General features: G+C 40.5%; 1 protein-coding gene across 6 annotated transcripts in view; it reads right to left on the bottom strand.

Annotated features, from left to right (window-relative positions):
- Positions 1–25321, bottom strand: part of LOC128264148 (neurotrimin) — a 350308-nt gene that overhangs the window by 101544 nt on the left and 223443 nt on the right. For all 6 annotated transcript variants that reach the window (XM_052999514.1, XM_052999513.1, XM_052999511.1 and 3 more), the window contains one exon: positions 8565–8692. In XM_052999514.1, the coding sequence (XP_052855474.1) occupies positions 8565–8692 (128 nt within the window). The remainder of the gene's footprint in view (positions 1–8564; positions 8693–25321) is intronic.

Genomic DNA, 25321 nt, shown 5'->3' with positions numbered 1-25321 from the left:
ACCCAATCTAACCCTAAGAAGAATGGAAATAGGAGTTTTTCGTTTGTCGCTGCCAGAAACGACTCTGTTCAATGCATGTATTGCAACTCAGCTGAACATCAGATTGGAAACTGCGCTTCCTTCGCAGCCCTAACAGTTCAGCAAAGATTCGATTTCGCTAAAAGAGCACCCTTATGCATTAACTGCTTAAGAAAGGGTCACACGGTCAAAAAATGCAAATCAAACAGATGTAGAGTGTGCAATTCCTCACATCACACTTTGCTACACATATATTCCCCAAACACAAATCTCGCGTTGCCACCCCCTTCTCAGCTCACGCTCATGCAGGAGTCTCCATCCACGTCGCATGTTTTGCATGCGAATGCATCGGATCGAGTCATTCTTGCAACTGCTGTTGTGAGCGTCCAAGCCAAAAGCGGCGAGTTTGTATTAACTCGAAATTACAAGAGAGGACGTGTGCGTGAGCTTGCGAGGCATTGGTGTACCTAATGCCCAAGCGACAAAAAAAAACACACACGATTGTGAAGTCGCGAGTAGGGAACAGCCAATTGTCGTCCGATTTTTGGATCAAGCGGTGAACACCAGCGGGTGGAGGGTGCCTGAAAATATTCAGTTGGCAGATCCATTCTTCTTCAAGCCCCAAAAAATAGATATGCTTATCGGCGCTTATACATTCTTTGAACTTGTATCTATTGGCCAGATATAGCAGGGGCCTGAATTCCCCATCTTACAAAAGAGAGTTCTCGGCTGGATAGTGTCAGGGAGATGTGGCTCTGAAAATAATAAAAACGCTGAAAAAATGGTACATCTCAGCTGCCAGGAGGAAGCGTTGGAGTCAATTGACACAACCCTGCAGAAATTTTGGTCTGTGGAGGAATTGCCGCCCAAGGCTAAAGTCCATACTCCTGAGCAACAACTCTGTCAACAACACTTTGGTTCGTCATACGAAGTTGCGAAACGTAGATTTTTGTCGCTAGAAAGAAAATTGTCAAAGGACCCTTCGCTGAAGAAGATGTATATTGAATTCATGGAGGAATATGCTTCACTGGGCCACATGTCCTCCACCAATGACAAAATTCCGAATACTCCGCACTATTTCATTCCGCACCAATGCGTTTTACGGCCACAAAGTACTTCAACTAAGTTGAGAGTAGTTTTCGATGCATCGAGCCGTACTTCTACGCAGGTAGCGTTGAATGACATCTTGATGGTAGGCCCAACTATTCAAGAGGAGCTGTACTCGACTCTGCTTCGGTTTAGATTGCATAAGTTTGCCCTTGCGGCCGACGTCAACAAGATGTATCGCCAAGTGATGGTGGACGAAGCTGATCGTAACTTCCAGCTCATAGTATGGAGACGAGATCCTTCTGAGTCCCTGAAAATCTTTAAGTTGAACACCGTTACATATGAACTTCGCCAGCACCCTTTTTGGCGATTCGGTGTTTAATGCGGCTAGGAGAGATGGCGCAAGCAACTCATCCAAAAGCCGCAAAGGTTATTCAGAATTATTTTTATGTTGACGATTTGTTGACTGGCGCCGGATGCGTTGAAGACCTGCAAAGCCTTCGAGACGAAGTTTCTCAGGTCTTGCAAGAGGCAGGCTTTGAATTGGCAAAGTGGTTTTCAAACTGCCCAGAGTTATCCGCATCTGATAGCGCCGTAATGCCACTTATGGCAGACTCAGACGTAACCAAGACCCTTGGCGTGGTTTGGTTATCGGTTAAAGATTAATTTTAATTTCGGTTGGATGACTCTTTCCTGGATCTTCGCGCGACAAAACGAAATATTTTGTCGGTGACTGCTCGACTTTTCGACCCACTTGGCCTCTTGTGTCTTTTGGTCACAAAGGCAAAGATGTTGTTGCAGGAACTGTGGCTTCGAAAATTAGATTGGGACGAGTCGCTACCGATGCAGTTGCTCACGTCGTGGGAGACGTTTAAAGCGACGCTTCTGCAGCTGCCTAAAATTAAGGTATCGCGATTCGTCAACACAGATCCACAAATCCCGATTCAAATACATGGTTTCGCTGACGCTTCCATGCGAGCGTATGGAGCGTGCATCTACGTTCGGACTCAAACTGCTGAAGGTTTGAAAGTGTCTTTATTGACCGCCAAATCGAAAGTAGCTCTCTCAAGACGAATGCCTTGCCTCGCCTTGAGATGTGTGCAGCTCACCTTTTAGCAGATCTCTATAATCGTGTCAGGCCATTGCTAAATTCTCCCATTGAGAATGTTTTCCTGTGGACAGACTCCGAGATCACTTTACACTGGATTGAAACGCATCCCTCGCCGATGTCGGGATTTGTTTCGATCCGGGTTGCAGAATTTCAGGAGTGGCCGGAGAAAGCAATTTGGAGACACGTTCCCACGAAAGTCAACCCAGCAGACACAAATTATGGGGAGCCTGCCAGCAGATAGACTTCGAGTTCTCCGCCCGTTCAATATTTGTGGCGTTGATTTTTGTGGTCCCTTCAGCACAACGTATCGTATCCGTGGTAAGCCACCGTACAAGTCGTACGTGGCCTTGTTCGTCTGTTTTGCGTCCAAAGCGGTCCACTTAGAATTAGTGTCTGACCTAACCACTGATGCGTTCTTGTTGGCATTTCAAAGGTTCGTGAGTCGTCGCGGGATTCCGGAGAAGGTGTGGTGCGACAACGCCACCAATTTCGTCGGCGCAGATCGCCACATGAGAGAGTTCCGAGCCCGTCTGGAGGAGCAGGGGGGCGGTATCGAAACATTCGCATCAAAAAAAAGATGCGAGTTTGCGTTCATACCGCCCAGAGCACCGCACTTCGGCGGACTATGGGAGGCAGGTGTGAAGTCTGCAAAGCACCTGTTCCTTCGGACGGTAGGCCAAGACCTCTTGACCGCGGAGGAGCTCGGAACTCTGCTCACCAGCGTGGAGGCCGTGCTCAACTTCAGGCCCCTCGGCGCTCTAAGCAGCGACCCGAACGACGGCGAGGCCCTGCCCCCCGGGCATCTGCTCATCGGCGGCCCTCTTCTGGCCCCACCATCTGCGGCGCTCCCGGACCAGATCAGCCTGACCTGCTTGCGACGATGGCGAGGTGTCTCGTCTCTCAGGCACAGGTTTTGGCAGCGATGGTCCCGGGAGTACATCTCCAGCCTCCAGCAGCGGTCCAAGTGGCACCAGGGGGAGCCCAACCTCGTCGTGGGCGCGCGCAGAAGACAACCTTCCGCACCAGCAGTGGAGGATTGGACGAGTGGTAGCGGTGCACGCCGGCGCCGATAGCAAGGTTCGAGTGGCGGACGTTAGGACGCAGGACGGGGAGTATCGGCGAGCTGTCCACCGACTGGCCCTGTTGCCCGTTCTGGGCTGAAGGACGTCGTCCCTTCAGAGGGGGCGGTGTTTGCGCACTTGGCGCTTGTATTTAAATCACTAGTTGTAGGGCGAGAGCGGGAGCCAATAAAGCTTTCGTCCGTTTGCTCTTGCGAATTCGCCCCGTCTCTCGCCACCGTAGCATAAGTTAGGTTCTAAGAGAAATTATTGAAATATAATAGCCAGTGATCAATCAAACGTCATCGTAGCCACTCCTTTTCGTCGTGTTTTCGAAATAGTTTTCACAAATTCGCAATTTAAGATCGTCGAACTACTGCAGTCTTAAGTTTTCGCGTCGATAATACAAAACAGTGTTAAATTTTAAAGTTGGGAGAGCAACGCTCGGTAGCATTTGTTTGCACTTGTTTAAAATTTAAATCAGCAATGACTTTGTCATTACGGCCCTCTCTTCCAACTCTTCACGGTATACATCTTTTGTATCTTTCACTTCTATTTGGTTTTGCAAAAGTGAAGCAATTTTAATGTGCGTATCTAGAATCTCTAATCGACACTCAAGCTCGACCGGATTTACTGATAATTTAGCTTCTTTTAAGTGGCGATAAGTTCGGTTAATACTTTTCATGCAAACATCTCGTTGGTGTTTAAGCTCTTCGATACCCTTAGTTGCCATTGCGTTTATTTGTATTTATTTTGTTGGTATCGAAGAGGTGTCAAATATTTATTTTTATTAAATTATTTATTTGTTAAATAATCTAATAAAAAATCAACGAGTAATATACCGATCCCACACAGTAAAAGGGAGCTAAGTACCGAGAGAATTAAATATGGTTTTTCTATTTTTTATATAAGCCCTGCGACAGTATATGCCGCACGCACGCACTGTAGTGGACCCAAAGCTCAAGCTCAAGCGTACCGAAAAAACGAACAAACGTTTAGGCAGACCGAAAATTACACTGCTGCAGCGATCGAGAACGAAAACGACAAAAGATAACTCGAAATAGCGGCAGCGGTGTCGGTGTGCGTGTGTATGTGTACGCGGATTGCGGCTCTTCCTAGGCAAATGCTAAAGGAGAATGATACACTGACCGATAACTAAGGGCAACGAATATATAAACCTGACGCCGAAACACCCGCGCAAAAATTATGAAAAGCGCGGGAAAATTGGAAAGGCGCAGGAAAATTCTGAAAAGCGCGGGAAAATGTTCAGACAAACTGCGGCGAAAGTTATTGCCGCCATTTGCACTTTTTTTTCAGCTGTTTTATTTATACCCTAAATTGGTGCTCACTACGACGAAAATTGGGGGAATTAAGTTCGCACTAATTGGGTCGACGACGAGTATTTTATTTGCTTGTTTCGATTCACACATAATTCGAAATATATTATGTTTATTGCAGAATTTTCGTTGTTAGTACATGCAAATTTTTTTTTCTTGGTTAGAATGCTCACTATCTACCGATTTTTACACGAATGCAAAAAGTTGAAAGATGGGCCAAAACACAATTGACAAAACGCCACAGATTAACTTTCAACTTTTGGCACTCTATACCTGGATGGCCGACTTGATATTTGCAACTTCCTTTTTTACTTCCATTTGGCGGCAGCAGCAAATTAAGCAATTAAATTTGCACAAACGTCTGGGGCAACTCAAGGAACGGCAGAAAATTTCCAGCGACGAAATATTGTTGAATTTAATTTATTGGCCGAATCACGATTTTATTTTAGTTTTTATTGGTAATGTTTATAGTTTTTCACCGAAAAAAATTAAAACTCGCGAACTCTACTGCTAATCACGTCGGGGTCACCATGAAAATTTTATACTGTTTTGTATTAACGACGCGAAAACTTATGACTGCAGTAGTTCGACGATCTTAAATTGCGAATTTGTGAAAACTATTTCGAAAACACGACGAAAAGGAGTGGCTACGATGACGTTTGATTGATCACTGGCTATTATATTTCAATAATTTTTCTTAGAACCTAACTTATGCTACGGTGGCGAGAGACGGGGCAAATTCGCAAGAGCGAACGGACGAAAGTTTTATTGGCTCCCGCTCTCGCCCTACAACTAGTGATTTAAATACAAGCGCCAAGTGCGCAAACATTAGTGACCCCGACGTGATGAAACACGCGCACATAGAAACAATAAAAATATTTTAAAAAAATTGTTTTTTTTAATGTAACTTTTTTATTTTGTAATATGGTTTTTTAAATTCCTTTTGACTTATTAACAATTTGACAGTTCAGAATTACGCTTTTAATTTTTTTAAAATCGGAAAACGTTATCGTATAGCTGCCATAGGAACTATCGAATAATCGAGCTGCAAATCATCATAGCTTTAATGCTTGTAAACATATACGCAAGTAAATCATAATTTTAATGTTTTCAATATTATGTCGGAGATTAATTTGAAATGTTATGAAGAAATATTATTAGTAAGTCTCTGAGTGTATTGAATAAACGAAGCTAAAAATAAAAAAGGAAGAGAGAAGCTTTTGAATGAGCGTGGCGCAATGAGAGGTAGAGAATAATGAGCGAAAGGAAGGCAATTCAAGAAAGCCTGCGAAACTGAACAGACGCCCGTGCAGAGAAATCTTTGCGACTCGCTGCGCTGAAGAAAACGGAATTCCATAATGGCAGACGAACCAGACCCCCGTCTTCTATATCAGAAGTGGGATCTCCACCCCCGCAAAACAATTCGGAGAACAGCTGGCGCACGCTTCTGGAATCGCAAAATAGAGTGATGACGGAACTTTTGAAAGCAGCACAATCCACGCCGGTGCCTAGCACGCGCCCTGTCTCGGCATTGCTACCAACGTTCAACCCCGAAGCTGCTGACGCCGACGCAGCAGCACGGTCCAAAACGGCTAACATGATTCTATGTGAACATCCGCCAGAAGGTGCATCTTTGGTAATGACGCTCAGCAAATCGTTGCTTGGTAGTGCATCGCAGTGGCTATCACAAATATGCTTCGCCGGAATGAGCTCTGCGCAATTCAAGGAATTGTTCATGGAGCGCTATGAAGGCAACGAGACGCCGGCGGCATTATTGCTAACCATGCTGAAGGGACGCCCAAGCCGCAACGAATGCCTCTCAGTGTACTTCAGCCGAATGGTTACATCTTAATTAACCAAGTGGAATGACACACGAAGAAATTGCTATATCGTTGGTTCTGGCACATGTTTCCAGACTGCAGCGCTTAGTGTTTACAACAAACATAAAGACAAGAGCAGAGCTACAACAACAACTCAAATCGCATACGTTCGTCAGAAATTCTTAATTCTCTGGAATGGACATGGGCCCCGAGAAGAAGAGGTTTAAAAGGCAAACGCCGATTAGATGCCATAGTTGCGGAAGGCTGGGGCACAAAGCAATAGAGTGTCGCAGGAGGAAAGCAAAAGAGAGAAACGAGACAAGAGCAGGCCATGGCAACGGCAGATCAACGATGATGAGAGAGAGATCAACTGCGACATAATTTAAATGCGGCAACGTTGGACACATCGCATCAGTGTGCACGCAGGGACATGCAGCAGCGAGTAAAAGCAGCGAGAGAAGAGTGGACATGTGCGCAATTCTTCAGCCTAACGGAACTGCAATACAATTCGGTGAGCGGTTTCCATTTTTCTTTGATTCGGGTTCCGAATGCTCGTTGGTAAAAGAAACAACAGGCGAGAAGCTAGACGGCAAAAGATGTCATAATTTGGTAGTTTTAAGAGGCATTGGCGACAATATTGTCAAGAGCACCATGTAAATTCTGTCTACCGTACAAATTTCAGAATTTAATTTTGAATTGTTGTTGCACGTAGTAGATAATAAGTGTCTCAAATATGATATGATAATTGGACAAGACATTTTTCAACTTGGCTTTGGAGTTATGTTAGAAAGTAATAAATTTGATATTTATAGAACGCAAACGGTATTATCGGTAATTGACGATAACACAATAAATAAGATTGACTATAAAAATAATGTTAATACAGATTTAATTGATAGTGATAAGTCAAAGCTAAACGACATATTGACCAAATATTCCATGTTCTTCATAAATGGTATCCCAAGTAGGCAAGTAACTACGGGTTCATTGGAAATCCGTTTGCTGGATAGGAACAAAACGGTTCAAAGACGACCGTATCGCCTTAGCGAAAACGAGAAGCAGATAGTTAGGGACAAAATTCAGCAAATGTTAGAAGCAAATTTAATACGACCTAGCAGTTTTCCGTTTGCTAGCCCAATGTTACTAGTCAAAAAGAAAGACGGGAGTGACAGACTATGCATCGATTATCGTGAACTAAACGCAAACACTGTGTCAGATAGTTACCCCTTACCATTAATCGCAGACCAGATTGATCGCCTGCGGGGTGGAAAATATTTTTCTAGCTTAGACATGGGCAGTGGCTTTTACCAGGTGCCTATTCACCCCGATTCGGTTGAAAGAACTGCATTCGTGACCCCGTAGGGTAAATACGAATTTCTAGCAATGCCGTTTGGACTGAAGAACGCCTCATCGGTCTTTCAGCGCGCCATTGTTTGAGCCTTGGGGGATTTAGTCAATACGTATGCAGTAGTCTATATCGATGATGTGCTAATTGTTGCGAATTCCACAGATGAAGCATTCGAGAGATTAGAGGCAGTGTTGAGCGTGCTATCAAAGTCGGGGCTTTCTTTCAATGTAAAGATATGTCACTTTCTGCACACAGAGATAGAATACTTAGGTTTTTTAATCAAGGACGGTGAGCTAAAACCCAACCCTCGAAAAATCCAAGCACTAACTCAACTACCTAAACCAGCTTCAGTCACACAGATTAGACAGTTTATAGGGTTATCATCCTATTTCAGGCAATTAGTACCTAGATTTTCAGAAGTAATGAAGCCGCTATATATATATCAATTAACTTCAAAGTCAAATGCATTCGAGTGGAAAGAACAGCATGAGGAAATTCGTCAAAAAATCATTAATGTGCTAACTAATGACCCTGTGTCCGAAATTGAACAGACGCCCGTGCAGAGAAATCTTTGCGTTTCGCTGAAGAAAACAGAATTCCATAATGGCAGACGAACCAGACCCCCCATCTCCTATAAATATTTAATTTTTGAAAAAGCTGCAAGGGTTTATGAGCTTCGGTTGCCGAAGTTTAATTTCTTTCTTGTTTAAATATCGAGTTAGTTTTAAAGATTGGTATATTTTAACAACAATTTGAAATTAAAAAATCATTCGAAAAAAAAAAACGAAACAAAAATATATTTAATACAAAATAAACCTTAATTACCTGATTGTTATGAGTCCAATGCACTGAGATGGGTGGGTCAGGCAGATGTTTGATCACGCAAGTTAAATTAACCGTTGACCCTAAATCGATGTAAATCTCTGGGCCTCCAGGAATACTTGTGATGGGCTCTATGAAATAAAAATACAATATAAATCATTTGTAAAGCTCACAGAGTTGTTTCGGGAATACAGTTTTTTTTTCTAGATTCCTGACGGAGGAAAGTTAAAAGAATGAAGTTCCTGCAATTTATGTAAAATAAGTATCTTGAATGTCACAAGTATGTCAATTGTGCCACCAAGCTTTCATACCCTTGCAGAGGGTTTTATTATTTCAGTTAAAATATTACAAAGCAGTGAAGGCGACATTTCCGGCCTTATAAAATATAACTCTTCTTGATCGGCAACGCGGGGATCGATATATCTATGTCCGTCTGTCCGTCCTTCAGTCTCGAATAAGGTTATAAGTGAAGACAGTTCCAAGTATTGTTCTACGGTTAAGGATTCATAGTTACTAAAGTAAGACATAAGAGACAGTGTTACGTCGGTGTATTAGTGCCCAGTCCAAAGGACTTGGGCCGAGGGAGTTGCGTCCTGGGTAGGCACGCTGGGTGCCGGCTCAGCTCGCCGGATGGGGTGGGTTCTTTGGAAACCACTGTAATGTTGGTTGTATGTATATTAGACTTTATTTTATAAACACAAGAAAAGAGTGCACTGTAATGTTATTATATATATTGGGCTTTATTATTCCGTCCGTTTAGATCGGGACTCATTTTTAGAATGCTCACTTAAGAATAATGTTGGCTTGGCTTACAATGCATATAGCTGCACGAGCAGCGCCGCGGCCAACGCTTATGTATCTGAATATATATGTTAATGTATGCGTAAGTGTATTTGGGCGACGCAAGCAGCGGCCGCGCATGAGAGAGAGAGTGTTATGCTCACATGGCATGCAGACATGCCGACTCAGCATTTAGGATGTGCATAACATTGTTGTGTGGGTCGAATTGCTTTGCACTTGAAGTGCTGGGAATATTCGGACATAAACAAATGCTACAATGTTACAGTGATATAAGCGGTACAGTGTGTACCCTATATGTGAGCATACTACATCTCCCTCCTTTTGAAAAATAACGTAATCTATGGAGTTATTTTGTTAATTATTGTGTTAAGTATATATATATGTATGTTTATAAAAATTAGCAAATTAGTAAAACTTTTTTTTTTTTTTTTTTTTTGTTATTATTATTATTATTTTTTTTTTTGTTAATATTGTTTGCGCACTCAGCGATTGTATTTAAATCACTAGTTGTAGGGCGAGAGCGGGAGCCAATAAAGCTTTCGTCTGTTCGCTCTTTCGAATTCGCCCCGTCTCTCGCCACCGTAGCATAAGTTGGGTTCTAAGAGAAATTATTGAAATATAATTGTTAGTGATCCATCGAACGTCATCGTAGCCACTCCTTTTCGTCGCGCTTTCGACATAGTTTTCACAAGTTTCGCAATTAAAATCGTCTCGAACTACTGCGTTCACAAGTTTTCGCGTTGTTAATACAAAATAGTATTAAATTTTAATGGTGACCCCGACGTGATCAGCAGTAGAGTTCGCGAGTTTTAATATTTTTTTCGGTGAAAAACTATAAACAATAACAACAAAAACCAATTTATTCGTGTCGGTTCGGCCAATAAATTAAATTCAATAATTTCGTCGCTGACGTTTCGGCAAATTTAATTGCTCAATTTGCTGCTGCCGCCAAATGGAAGTCAAATAGGAAGTTGCAATTATCAAGTCGGCCATCCAGGTATAGAGTGCCAAAAGTTGAAAGTTAATCTGTGGCGTTTTGTCAATTGTGTTTTGGCCCATCTTTCAACTTTTTGCATTCGTGTAAAAATCGGTAGATAGTGAGCATTCTAACCAAGAAAAAAAAATTTGCATGTACTAACAACCAAAATTCTGCAATAAACATAATATATTTCGAATTATATGTGAATCGCTTTGGCCAAAAAACAAGCAATAAAATACTCGTCGTCGACCCAATTAGTGCGAACTTAATTCCCCCAACTTTCGTCGTAGTGAGCACCAATTAGGGTATAAATAAAAATAGCTGGAAAAAAGTGCAAATTGTGAAAAGTGTAGCTCTCAGAAAATTAGCGGCAATAACTTTCGCCGCAGTTTGTCCGAACATTTCCCGCGCTTTTCAGAATTTTCCCGCGCTTTTCATAATTTTGCGCGCATTTTGGCGTCAGGCTTATATATTCGTTGCCCTTAGTTATCGGTCAGTGTATCATTCTCCGTTAGCATCTGCATTAAAAGAGCCGCTAGCCGCGTACACATACACAGGCACACCGACACCGCTGCCGCTATTTCGAGTTATCTTTTGTCGTTTTCGTTCTCGATCGCTGCAGCAGTGCAATTTTCGGTCTGCCTAAACGTTTGTTCGTTTTTTCGGTACGCTTGAGCTTGAGCGGTAGCTCCCCTACAGTGCGTGCGTGCGGCATATACTGTCGCAGGGTTTATATAAAAAAAATATAAAAACCCTATTTAGATATTTTTCGCTGTAATTCTCTCGGCACTTAGCTCCCTTACACCGTGTGCGATCGGTATATTACTCGTTGATTTTTTATTTTTTTATTTAACAAATAAATAATTTAATAAAAATAAATATTTAACACCTCTTCGATACCAACCAAATAAATACAAATAAACGCAATGGCAACTAAGGATATCGAAGAGCTTAAACACCAACGAGATGTTTGCATGAAAAGTATTAACCGAACTTACGCCACTTAAAAGAAGCTAAATTATCTATAAATCCGGTCGAGCTTGAGTGTCGATTAGAGATTCTAAATACGCACATTGAAAATGCTTCACTTTTGCAAAACCAAATAGAAGTGAAAGATACAAAAGATGTATACCGCGAAGAGTTGGAAGAGAGGGCCGTAATGACAAAGTCATTGCTGATTTCAATTTTAAATAAGTCCAAACAAAATAATATCGAGAAATCCGCTCCGCCAGCAAATCGCCCGCCTCACTGCCGTCTGCCGAGCGTTGCTCTCCCAACTTTTAGCGGAAAACACTTAGCGGAATTTAAAAATTTTATAAGCCTTTTCGAAACTTTCGTTGACAAAGATGACACTTTACACGATATTGAAAAATTCAATCATTTAATTTCGTGTTTAGCTGGAGACGCTTTAGGAACAGTTAGGGCCTTCCAAGCCACTGCGGAAAATTTTCCCAAAGCCCTTGCTAGCCTGAAGCGGGTGTACGATAATAATTGTCTTATTTTTTTTGACAACATATCGACACTTTTTAATTTGCAAAAAATTTCCCAGCCTTCAGCTACAGCCTTGAGAACCCTCATCGACACGGTCACAGCCTTGTATGACTCCTTGCTGTCTATAGGGGATGATAGACGCATTACCAATGCCATTTTAATACATCTGGTAATGAGCAAGGTCGATGCAGGAACTAAAAGAAAATGGGAAGAACAGTTAGATTATACTTCGCTTCCACTTTGGATCGAATGTGAGGCGGCCCTCAACAGGCGATACCAACACATGGTAGCAGAAGAGGCTTCCAAGCCCAAAACTGTTCAGCAGACCCAATCTAACCCTAAGAAGAATGGAAATAGGAGTTTTTCGTTTGTCGCTGCCAGGAACGACTCTGTTCAATGCATGTATTGCAACTCAGCTGAACATCAGATTGGAAACTGCGCTTCCTTCGCAGCCCTGACAGTTCAGCAAGGGAACAGCCAATTGTCGTCCGATTTTTGGATTATGAAAAATATTTCTGGTTATCATCCGGATCAAGCGGTGAACACCAGCGGGTGGAGGGTGCCTGAAAATATTCAGTTGGCAGATCCATTCTTCTTCAAGCCCCAAAAAATAGATAAGCTTATCGGCGCTGAAACATTCTTTGAACTTTTATCTATTGGCCAGATAAAGCAGGGGCCTGAATTCCCCATCCTACAAAAGACAGTTCTCGGCTGGATAGTGTCAGGCAGATGTGCCTCTGAAAATAATGTAAAGGCTGAAAAAATGGTACATCTCAGCTGCCAGGAGGAAGCGTTGGAGTCAATTGACACAACCCTGCAGAAATTTTGGTCTGTGGAGGACTTGCCGCCCAAGGCTAAAGTCCATACTCCTGAGCAACAACTCTGTCAACAACACTTTGAGAAAAATACTCAAAGATTGTCGTCCGGTAGATTTTCGGTTCGTTTGCCGTTTAAATCTGACCCAAATACTCTTGGTTCGTCATACGAAGTTGCGAAACGTAGATTTTTGTCGCTAGAAAGGAAATTGTCAAAGGACCCTTCGCTGAAGATGTATATTGAATTCATGGAGGAATATGTTTTACTGGGCCACATGTCTTCCACCAATGACAAAATTCCGAATACTCCGCACTATTTCATTCCGCACCAATGCGTTTTACGGCCACAAAGTACTTCAACTAAGTTGAGAGTAGTTTTCGATGCATCGAACCGTACTTCTACGCAGGTAGCGTTGAGTGGCATCTTGATGGTAGGCCCAACTATTCAAGAGGAGCTGTACTCGACTCTGCTTCGGTTTAGATTGCATAAGTTTGCCCTTGAGGCCGACGTCAAAAAGATGTATCGCCAAGTGATGGTGGACGAAGCTGATCGTAACTTCCAGCTCATAGTATGGAGACGAGATCCTTCTGAGTCCCTGAAAATCTTTAAGTTGAACACCGTTACATATGAACTTCGCCAGCACCCTTTTTGGCGATTCGGTGTTTAATGCGGCTAGGAGAGATGGCGCAAGCAACTCATCCAAAAGCCGCAAAGGTTATTCAGAATTATTTTTATGTTGACGATTTGTTGACTGGCGCCGGATGCGTTGAAGACCTGCAAAGCCTTCGAGACGAAGTTTCTCAGGTCTTGCAAGAGGCAGGCTTTGAATTGGCAAAGTGGTTTTCAAACTGCCCAGAGTTATCCGCATCTGATAGCGCTGTAATGCCACTTATGGCAGACTCAGACGTAAACAAGACCCTTGGCGTGGTTTGGTTACCGGTTAAAGATTACTTGCAATTTCGGTTGGATGACTCTTTCCTGGATCTTCGCGCGACAAAACGAAATATTTTGTCGGTGACTACTCGACTTTTCGACCCACTTGGCCTCTTGTGTCCTTTGGTCACAAAGGCAAAGATGTTGTTGCAGGAACTGTGGCTTCGAAAATTAGATTGGGACGAGTCGCTACCGATGCAGTTGCTCACGTCGTGGGAGACGTTTAAAGCGACGCTTCTGCAGCTGCCTAAAATTAAGGTATCGCGATTCGTCAACACAGATTCACAAGTCCCGATTCAAATACATGGTTTCGCTGACGCTTCCATGCGAGCGTATGGAGCGTGCATCTACGTTCGGACTCAAACTGCTGAAGGTTTGAAAGTGTCTTTATTGACCGCCAAATCGAAAGTAGCTCCCCTCAAGACGAAAACTTTGCCTCGCCTTGAGCTGTGTGCAGCTCACCTTTTAGCAGATCTCTATAATCGTGTCAGGCCACGATTCTCCCATTGAGAATGTTTTCCTGTGGACAGACTCCGAGATCACTTTACACTGGATTAAAACTCATCCCTCGTCGTTGTCGGTTTTTGTTTCGAACCGGGTTGCAGAAATTCAGGAGTGGTCGGAGAAAGCAATTTGGAGACACGTTCCCACGAAAGTCAACGCAGCAGATATAGTGTCCCGAGGATGTGACGTAGAGGAGCTTACAACGTCCATTTGGTTCAGTGGGCCTTCGTTCTTGCTAGACTCAGAAAATAATTGGTCTGTAAATAAACATTTCGAACTGCCGGCTGATGTAATGTCGATGGAGCTACGCAAATCGGCAATAGCTCTCGTAGTCAGCCCAGAGCCAAATTATGTGCTTCAGAAAATAGAGTCCTTTTCGTCGCACCTGCAGCTTCTGAGAGTTTTCGTGTGGGTTTTTCGTTTTATTCAAAGGTGCAGAAAGGTGTCGAGGCCCTTTGAAAAAAGTATTTCGCCAAGAGAACTGGATTTCGCTTTTGATAAAATTGTCGAAGTTGTCCAATTTCACGAGTTCAGGGACGACATAAGTAAAATTCGGAAGAATAAACCGGTAGCAACGAATATTCAAAAGTTAAACCCTTTTCTTCAGGAAAATAAATTAGATTGGTGCTCCTCGACATTGCTACGAGTTGGGGGTCGGTTATTGAATGCTCCTATCCCGTACGAAGCCAAATTCCCGTTGTTGCTGTCTAAAAGCTCACAGTTCGTCAGATCCTATGTGTCATACCTGCACATTACGAACTGTCACGCTGGCCCACGAGCTCTCGTAAGTCGTCTGCGCGAGAAAATCTGGCTAGTTAATGCTCAAGAAGTCTGCCGACGAACAGTTCGGTCGTGCATGCGCTGCTTTCTCTGTAAGCCGCAACTTTTGACGCAAATTATGGGAAACTTGCCAGCAGATAGACTTCGAGCTCTCCGCCCGTTCAATATTTGTGACGTTGATTTTTGTGGTCCCTTCAGCACAACGTATCGTATCCGTGGTAAGCCACCGTACAAGTCGTACGTGGCCTTGTTCGTCTGTTTTGCGTCCAAAGCGGTCCACTTAGAATTAGTGTCTGACCTAACCACTGATGCGTTCTTGTTGGCATTTCAAAGGTTCGTGAGTCGTCGCGGGATTCCGGAGAAGGTGTGGTGCGACAACGCCACCAATTTCGTCGGCGCAGATCGCCACATGAGAGAGTTCCGAGCCCGTCTGGAGGAGCAGGGGGGCGGTATCGAAACATTCGCATCAAAAAAAGGATGCGAGTTTGCGTTCATACCGCCCAGAGCACCGCACTTCGGCGGACTATGGGAGGCAGGTGTGAAGTCTGCAAAGCACCTGTTCCTTCGGACGGTAGGCCAAGACCTCTTGACCGCGGAGGAGCTCGGAACTCTGCTCACCAGCGTGGAGGCCGTGCTCAACTTCAGGCCCCTCGGCGCTCTAAGCAGCGACCCGAACGACGGCGAGGCCCTGACCCCCGGGCATCTGCTCATCGGCGGCCCTCTTCTGGCCCCACCATCTGCGGCGCTCCCGGACCAGATCAGCCTGACCTGCTTGCGACGATGGCGAGGTGTCTCGTCTCTCAGGCACAGGTTTTGGCAGCGATGGAGTACATCTCCAGCCTCCAGCAGCGGTCCAAGTGGCACCAGGGGGAGCCCAACCTCGTCGTGGGAGCGCTCGTCGTCGTCGCAGAAGACAACCTTCCGCCCCAGCAGTGGAGGATCGGACGAGTGGTAGCGGTGCACGCCGGCGCCGATAGCAAGGTTCGCGTGGCGGACGTCAGGACGCAGGACGGCGAGTATCGGCGAGCTGTCCACCGACTGGCCCTGTTGCCCGTTCTGGGCTGAAGGACGTCGTCCCTTCAGAGGGGGCGGTGTTTGCGCACTCAGCGCTTGTATTTAAATCACTAGTTGTAGGGCGAGAGCGGGAGCCAATAAAGCTTTGGTCTGTTCGCTCTTGCGAATTCGCCCCGTCTCTCGCCACCGTAGCATAAGTTGGGTTCTAAGAGAAATTATTGAAATAAAATTGTTAGTGATCCATCGAACGTCATCGTAGCCACTCCTTTTCGTCGCGCTTTCGACATAGTTTTCACAAGTTTCGCAATTAAAATCGTCTCGAACTACTGCGTTCACAAGTTTTCGCGTTGTTAATACAAAATAGTATTAAATTTTCAAATATAGTAAATATTGGAAAACTTAGTGAAGTTGAAACTTTGAAGATTTATGCGACTATTTCTTATTATTTATTATAAAAATTTTTTGTGTAATTGTATTCCTATATTTTTATTATAGTAAAGTAATAACATTTTTTTTTTTTTTTTTAAGAGAAAGTTTTGATGTTATTTTATTTTTTTTCTTTTTTTTTCTTATGAATGGCCATCCTACAAAATCTATTCTATAAAAATTTTTAATCTATCTTTATGAACTGTCTGTGTTTTGTTTTTTGCATTTTAAATAGTTATATTATTATTGGATTCTATCCTCTTTACTATATATGGTCCTGAATATTAAAAGTCTAGCTTATGGCCAGTTTCATTTTTTAATAAAACCTGGTCTCCTATTTTTAATTCAAAGTCTAAGCTATTTTTGTCGTATCTATCTTTTTGTTTTTGTTTATTAGTTTCTAGCATTATTCTGGCTCTTTTATATGCCTGTTCTAATCTAAATTTAGATTCCTTAGCATAATCTTCTATATTATATAATGGTTCTATTCTATCTATGCTATTGAAATGTTTTGGTAAATTTGGAGTTTTCCCAAAAACAAGTTCGTATGGACAATAATCATGTGCCATAGAGGGGGTTGTGTTAAAGCAGTATACGAAGTATTGTAGCCATACATCCCAATCTGTTTTATCAACTGAGATGTATGAGCTTATGAACTCGTTAAGTGTTCTGTGGCTTCGCTCCACTGTTCCGACAGTCTGGTGATGGTGTGCAGTACAATTTATGTTTTTGATATTTAAATTTTTACATAAATCTTCAATTATTGAATTTTTATATTCTGTTCCCATGTCCGTAATGAACGTCTTCATTGGACCGTACTTCAGAATAAAATCTTCAAATATAGGGTTTGCTATTGTTTTTGCACTTTTATTTGGAATCGGTATTGCTACAAGGTATTTTGTTAAATCGCAAATTAAAGTAACTGCGTATTCATTCCCTTGTTCAGACTTAGGTAGTGGACCGATCTTGTCCACGATTTCCCTGTCAAAAGCTGTTTGTGGTGTTTCCGTAATGGTTAATGGGGTCTTCGAATGCGTGGTTATTTTCGCTTTTTGGCATTTTAAGCATTTTCGTATGTACTCTGTAATATATCGAGTCTTTCCTTTCCAAAAGTAATGTCTTTTGACCTTGGCCAAGGTTTTAGAAATGCCAGTATGACCTCCTTGAATTGGTTCATCATGGTATGTAGACATAATTGCTTCTTTTTCTTTTTCAGAATTTATTAGGGTCACCGGGTTGAGTCGCGCTACTCTCAATGATTTTAATGTTTTATTGCCCATTTCCTTGAAATTATCTATTGAAATGTATTCAAAGATATTTTCCCACGGTGCCACTTTGAGTTGGCTGATTTGATGTATACCGGCTTGCTTCTCAAGCCTTTGGAAAAACTGACCTAAGTCAAGGACACCATTGGTATATAAATCGCTAACATCATATCATGCAGTAACTTTTTTTCCGTGTTTAAATAATTTTTTTTCGTGCAAGGTCACTACTTTACGTACTTCGTCATTGTTTATGACTCCGTATACGTTGGGCTTTGAAGCTTTTTCTATAGATTGCCTAGGCAAGCTATTTCTTTTTCTCCTGCGCAGGATTTCTGTCTACTTTGATATCTTGTAGTGACTTTATGTATATTTCCGGTTATATTTTGTAGTTCTTTGATGGTTATTCTTGATAACGCATCAGCTACGTAATTGTCTTTTCCCTTTAAATATTCAACTGTGAAGTTGTATTCTTTTAATTCTAGCCTCATACGTGTCAGTTTGGAACTTGGGTTAGTCATTGAGAACAAGTATGTTAACGGTCTGTGATCGGTTTTGATAATGAAATGTTTGCCATAAATGTATGGTCGAAAATGTAATATTGCCCAATGTATTGCAGCTAGTTCCTGCTCGGTAGTACACTTATTACTTTCTCCCTTGGTAAAAGCTGTTGATGCATATGCAATGGGGAGTTGGAGTCCGTTATGGTTTTGAGTTAAAACCGCTCCACATGCTTGCTTACTAGCATCAGTAATTATACAAAATTCTTTACTAAAATCTGGATATTGTAGCAAAGTAGGTTCCATAAGTTTTGTTTTTATATATTCGAATGCGTTTTGGCATTCAGCTGTCCATTCAAAAGGAACATTCTTTTTACATAATCGTGTTATGTGCCGTGAGTAATCGGCGAAATTTTTTATGAATCTTCTGTAGTAATTGCAGAATGCTACAAAACGTCTTGCACTGTCTGCATCGTGTGGGACTGGATAATTCAGTATGACATCATATTTCTTGTCATCTGGAAGTATTCCTTTATCTGTGCACTTATGACCTAGAAAAGTCACCTCATGCATAAAGAATGAACATTTTTGTGTATGTAACTTTAGGTTGTATTTCCTACATTTCTCAAAAACGTCTGTTAAGTTTTTAAGCATATGTTTTTCGGAGCAACCTATAACTATTAAGTCATCCAAATAAAGGAATGCTTGTGAAGGTTCAAGTCCAGATAATTCCCTGAAATGAATTTGGCGCTATTTTTAAGCCAAAAGGTAATCGTGTGAATCGATACGAGCCATTGCTCGTTGAAAAGGAAGTTATATCTCTTGAGCATTTTTCAAGTTCTATTTGGTGAAATCCTGACATTAAATCAAGACATGAAAAGTATTTTGCTCGACCTAGTTGGTCTAAAATCTAGGGAGTGGAAGTTTATCGGACAGTAATTTTTTGATTTTTTAGGGACAAGCAATAATGGGCTATTGTATTCCGATACTGAAGGTTCGACTATTGCTTTTGAATTTCGTTCACCTGACCATGTGGGCTTCTATAGTTTTTTATGTAAACGGGTTCATCATCTTTCAATCTCAGTTTTTGTTTGTAGAAATTATTTGTGCTAATTGGTTCGGATTCCAATCCGAATATGTCATTATATTTTTTACATAAATTTGTGAGTTGGAATTTGAATTGTGGGGGAAAATTTTCTGACAATTGGGATAATACAGACTTTTCTCTATTTTCTTTGTTTCCTTCGACTACTTCATAGTTCAACAGTAATTCATATTCTAAATTGTCCGCACTGACCACTTTATCTTCGTTTGTTGTATTCAGTAGTCTTATGAAAGCATTTTGTGTTGTAGCTATTGTACTTGCTATACAAATTCCGTGCTCAATTTCTTGAGTTGGAATTAATACACTGTCCTCTTTTGAATTTAATTTTATTTTTCTAATGACTTGTGATCTTGCTGGCAGAAGAATTGAGTTATTGTCAGAACTATATTCTATTGGAACATAAATTGGAAATTTTAAATTGTTTGGTCTTATTATAAGCCAATCTTCAGATGGCTGAAAATCTAATTGACAGTTGTATTTTTTAATAAAATCAATCCCTAAAATGCCATCACAAGGGACAGCTAAGTGTAAGTCTACGATATGAAAATCGTGTGTTTTTGTTATTGTAGCCTCCGCTTGAGTTGCCACTGCCCCTTGATTTTCCTCTGTAGTTGCCGCGACCATTGTTTTGGTTGGTATTGTTGTAGTAAACATAATTGTTACCACGACCACGAAAATTACCTCTATAACTTCCGCGCTGTGTATAGTTGTTGTAGTAGAGGACCGAATTTGGTTGTCCAGTTGCTTCTGTGCAACTCTTTACGAATTTTGAAATTACTTCGCTCATTGTGTTGAAGTTGCCGGCTTGCATGATAAGTTTTACCTTATCAATCGTGCAGTTTTTAGTCATGGCTTTTACTGCGTGCTGTGTGGAATAACTTCTTGCTAGTTCTAGTGTTAAACCGTCTGTTATGTATGCACTTTCTAAAGCCTTCGTCATCTGCTCAATTTCTGATGTGTATTGATTAGCAGTTTTATTTCGTTGCTGTAGATTCATTAGCTTTGCTGACAATACCTCTACAGTTTCGCCTTTGACGTTGCTTTTTAACTTGGCAATTACTTCACCTACCGTTGTTTCGTTTCCAATTAGATTTCTTGCTACGCCCTTTAGTTTTGTCTTTATTATAGAGACAGCTAGGCTTTCGTGTTCGCCTTTTATTGACTCTATAATATGCAATGCATCAATGAAACTGGTTAAGTTTTCTGCTTTACCATCGAAAACTGGTATAAGCTTTGATGCAGTGTTAATGAAGTCGATATTTGTTTGCGCCATTTCGAAGTTATTGTTCTTAGTTATGTTTGCGCTTGAGTCTGAGTCTGAATCTGTTTTATTATCTGCGTTTGATAATAAAACGGCTGGGATAGCAAGATTATTTAAATCTTCTTCCTTAATTTCCGCATTAAAATTTTCTTGCTCCATTTGATCTACACCAGTTGACTCTTCCAATGTTGATTGTTCATCGGTTTCAACTGTTATCTATCTAAATTGAATTTTTCTTTTATCAATATTAGGTTTTCTCTGAGCCTTTGCAAAAATTTTGATACCCTTGACCAATGGTCGTCATTTAATTTTCCTCGTTGCCCATGTATTAATATGCGCGCCTCGTTAAAACAATTTACTACTATTTCTGCGTGTTTTTTTATTGTGCTCCCTTGATTGGGCTGTTCTGATTAAGGGATTTGTAGGATTTATCGAACTCTGTTTTTATTTTGTTCAATTTCGCATACAAATCGTTCCATTCATTCCATGGCAATATTATCTATGTAATTTTACCATAAGGATCGTGGTTTCACCGAGTATAAAATGGTAATCCACGATCTCTTTTACTGAGACGTATGGCAAAGTGTTTAGGATTAAACCCTTTATTTTTGATTGTAAGCAAACAAAAGGCTAAATTCCAAATTGTACTTTTCCATATAGTTATATTCGAATTCAGTGATTGTAATGAAGAATGTTTAATGCACGCATTCTAAATTCTGGATCTTTAGTAATTATTTCCTCAAGACAGCTATCCAATTCTATCGTGTTAAATGCCATAATTTAAACAAAAAAAATAATTTAAAATTTTTTTTTTTTATAGGGGGGTATTAAATTGAACACTCTAATCTTTTGAAAAAAAGAAATTTTTTTTTTTTTTTATATCTTATCTAGATCGTGTGCTCTACTTAAATACTTCTTCTTTAAACAATTATTGTGCAATTTGTATATTTTGGTAACAATATTTGCACTCAAGATGACAATGATTATTATTAAGAGTATATGTACCCAATATAGGTCAATATTGTTTGGTTCTACTTTATTAATAACGTTAGCAGTGGAGTCCACTGACTTAACGTCTACGATTCCCATTTTGGGTAGATATACTTCTAATATATAGGTATTATTATAATTACTATGATATTTGTCAGAGAATTTATCTATTCTATTGTTATTCATTCATATGAAGAGATTTTATATGGATATACGTAAATATTCCTGTCTAGCTTTTAAAGTCTGAGGAGCACTCAGCAAAATAACGTCATCAAACAAAAATGTAGGAATTTAGTTATTCAAATCTGATTGATTAAATTATTGTCTTGTGGCATAATCGCATAAATTTCATTTTATTAAAATTGAAAATTGGAAGAAAAAAAAAATTTGTGTTAATATTCATATAACTGATTTACAATATTTTGCTCTATATAAACCAATATCAGTTATATGTTGTTAGTATATAGCCTAACAGTGGTTAGTATTTTTCGAGCAGCGCTTTCGCGCATCGGCTCGGGTTTAGACGTTTATAATTAAAGACAACTTAGGCATTGGCATAAATGCAGCCCTTGTTGCGTTACTTTGCTCGTTTAAAAAGTATTATGTCCAGTTCTTTAATATTTTGTGCGTGTGCTTCCTTCTCCTGCGGGATCGTTGCCATATCCCTGTAGTCCTTCAGTAATCGTCTCTGTTGCAGGAGTTTTACCCTTTTTCCACTTCTTTTTCTTTTGTGGATGGGTTTGCTGGACTCCTGTCGTGCCCTGTACTCAGCTATTGTGAGGGGCGAGGTCCATCGTTGGGACACAATTCTAGGGCCTCTCGTAAGGTTGGTGCGTCCCTTTGCTCAACAGGAGCAGGTGCCTCCCACGACGGTGCAGAGGGCGGACTGCCTTCCGCACTCATATGTTTCCTTCGTTGGTATAGCCGGCGGTCTGCCTACCACACTTCAGTTTCCATCGTTGGTGCAGAAGGATTTGCCATTCCTTCCACACATGTCCTGGTCAATTTTCTTTATTTTTTCTTCCATCCCTTTTTTTTTTTTTGTGTTGATTTTTTTTTTTTTTTATTGTTTCTGTAGTCCGGGTTTTTTGGGCTCAGGCAGCGTTGGTGCTGGTCATCGCACAGGCTAATTACTGTTGATTATTTTTTTTTTTGCTGGAGATTTCGATAGACGATTTTCGAGGGCGGCTCTGGAGAACCTAATTCGGACAGCCGAGGATTAGGGATCGGCTTGCATCGTCCACATTGGACGGCCACACTTGTTAAGCACTGGCCCTAATTAGCCAAACTCGCCGATTTACTCATTTTGGGGCCAAAATAACGAAAATTACACAGCGCGCAGAGACAAAAATTAAACCGTCTCACTTTCTGCTCGCGCACATGTCACGGTCGCCATGTAACGTTGGTTGTATGTATATTAGATCGAATGCTCACTTAAGAATAATGTTGGCTTGGCTTACAATGCATATAGCTGCACGAGCAGCGCCGCGGCCAACGCTTATGTATCTGAATATATATGTTAATGTATGCGTAAGTGTATTTGTGCGACGCAAGCAGCGGCCGCACATGAGAGAGAGAGTGTAAAGCTCACATGGTAACCGAATGGTCGGCCGCGAATGCAGACATGCCGACTCAGCATTTAGGATGTGCATAACATTGTTGTGTGGGTCGAATTGCTTTGCACTTGAAATGCTGGGAATATTCGGACATAAGCAAATGCTACAATGTTACAGTGATATAAGAGGTACAGTGTGTACCCTATATGTGAGCATACTACACCACTCCATTCCCCTACATAACGAGAATAAATTTATCGTGCCTTAGGAAAACAGATAGAGATCGTTCAGTTCGTTTTGTCATTTGTCGTCGCTGCCCACAAGCTTCTCAAGTAGCTAGTTCGAGCGCTTGACCGAATTTCGATCGGCAGCGTGTGGCTGCCCCTTCATACCACGCGTTTGCCGATGGATCGCCGCCGGCCACTGCAATGCGATCCCCTATTGTCAATGTCGTCAGTCGAAAGTACCGTCATTGTTCTTGACCAGAGTTTTTCCATTTGCGCCAGCTCGCCCTTTTATAAACGTTTACCAAGACATTATTGAGTTCTGCTTCATATTATAATTTATTGAAAAGATTTTTTATTTAAAAAGGTGCGCATTTAATTGATAAATAAAAGAGTAAATTAGGGTGCCAAATTAATTAAATTGAGAAATATTCTACGCGGTGTATATAATATTTGTATTAACGTATAATAAAACTGTTAAGAATGAATATATATTTGAGAATAATATTTTGGGTTAATTTATAAAAATAATAATATGGATCTTAAAGGACTTTAAATTTAATGTATGAGGATTAGATATATATCTAAATGTTTAAGTTGCACATAGATCTAGGTATATACGCATATGTGTAAATATATATATAATTAAATGTTTGCAACTCCGATTAAATAAAAAAATATAATTTTATTTTATTCAACTGATGGTTTACAGAGTTTTAAACTTATTAGTGAAGAACACCGACCTATTACTTTGAGGTCTCAAACTGAACTTAACTTGCTGATCTGATTTTGTTGATGATCAAGCCTCGGTCTCGAGCTTTTCGGGATTTGAGTGAGTTGTGAAATTGTTCTGAGAACTTTCAGTTTCTTTTGAGTGAAACTTTAATTACTCTTGGATTCAAGTGTCTTGACTCTTGGATACAAGTGCGCTCTTAGATTTTATGACTTTGAAATGTCTTTGGATTGAAATAGGAGTTTATGTGTTTTTGAAATAGGAGTTTATGTGTCTGCGAGCCGAACTTTGATTATCTTTGAACGTGTGAACGTGACCATTGGGGTGAGTTGTTTAGTCTACATTTTTGGGTGATAACATTGGGGACTTTCCGTTGGCCTTCGATTTTGGGCTCTTGTTACAAGGGTGAATAATTCTAGGGTAGTGTAGGGTATATTGTGGATACATAAAGTAATGGGTATATTCAGAGTATGATGGGACTGTGTATGTGTTGCTTAAATATATGCCGAGTCTCATAGGAATATGGACATGTCACTCCCCCAACCTTTGAATTTGGCCTGTCCTCAGGGCGATAACGTAGGGTATAACATAATATTTTCTGTTACAATATTGTCTTCATTAATTTTTACATTCTTATTTTCTATGATTGGTTGTTCTTCACGTTTAGAATATTTTACAATAAGTTTCTTAGGAATATTTTTAAATTTGTAAATTAAATATAATGTCAAACTTATTATAGTTATTACAAATGTGGTTAAACATATTACTTGAAATGTATTGTAATATTTTATATGTGATTCGACTATTTCTTTTGTTTGAATATATGACAACGGTTCGATTTTTGTGATATTGTTGTTAACATAAATTGATTGTGTATAGTCTGCTATGTTGTTGGATATTATAAACTCATCTAGCTGAATAGTACAATTTTTTATTTTAACAATATTATTACCAACGATCGAAACTTCTGTGCTTATACAATTTTGATTTATAATTGATTTTTGTATATTCCATGTTAACAAAATATTTGGTTCGATATAATTTATTTGGAAATTTTTATGGGTTTTTACATATTTGCATTTTGTCGGTTCTTGTTTTAGAATTCCAATTATGCATTTGTCGAAAATAATTTGACCTGTATTTTCATTGAATACTTTATCATCATAAATGTAATATTTATCAAATGTGTTTTCTGTTAAGATATTATCAAATTCATCTGGATATGGAATAATTTCATATACAGGAGTTTGCGTTATTTCTTTAGGAATTTGGGAAATTATCAGGATTTCGTTCGTGTCTGTTTTAAGCCAAGTTGATGTTTTTACTTTTAACAACTTTTCTGAATTAACCTGTTTCAAATAATCATGTTTTAATAATTTTGGGTT

Source organism: Drosophila gunungcola, unplaced genomic scaffold (assembly GCF_025200985.1).
Source record: "Drosophila gunungcola strain Sukarami unplaced genomic scaffold, Dgunungcola_SK_2 000058F, whole genome shotgun sequence".
NCBI classification, from domain to species: Eukaryota; Metazoa; Arthropoda; class Insecta; order Diptera; family Drosophilidae; genus Drosophila; species Drosophila gunungcola.
Note: the sequence above shows the minus strand (reverse complement) of the source record. Positions and strands in the feature narration are given on the sequence as shown.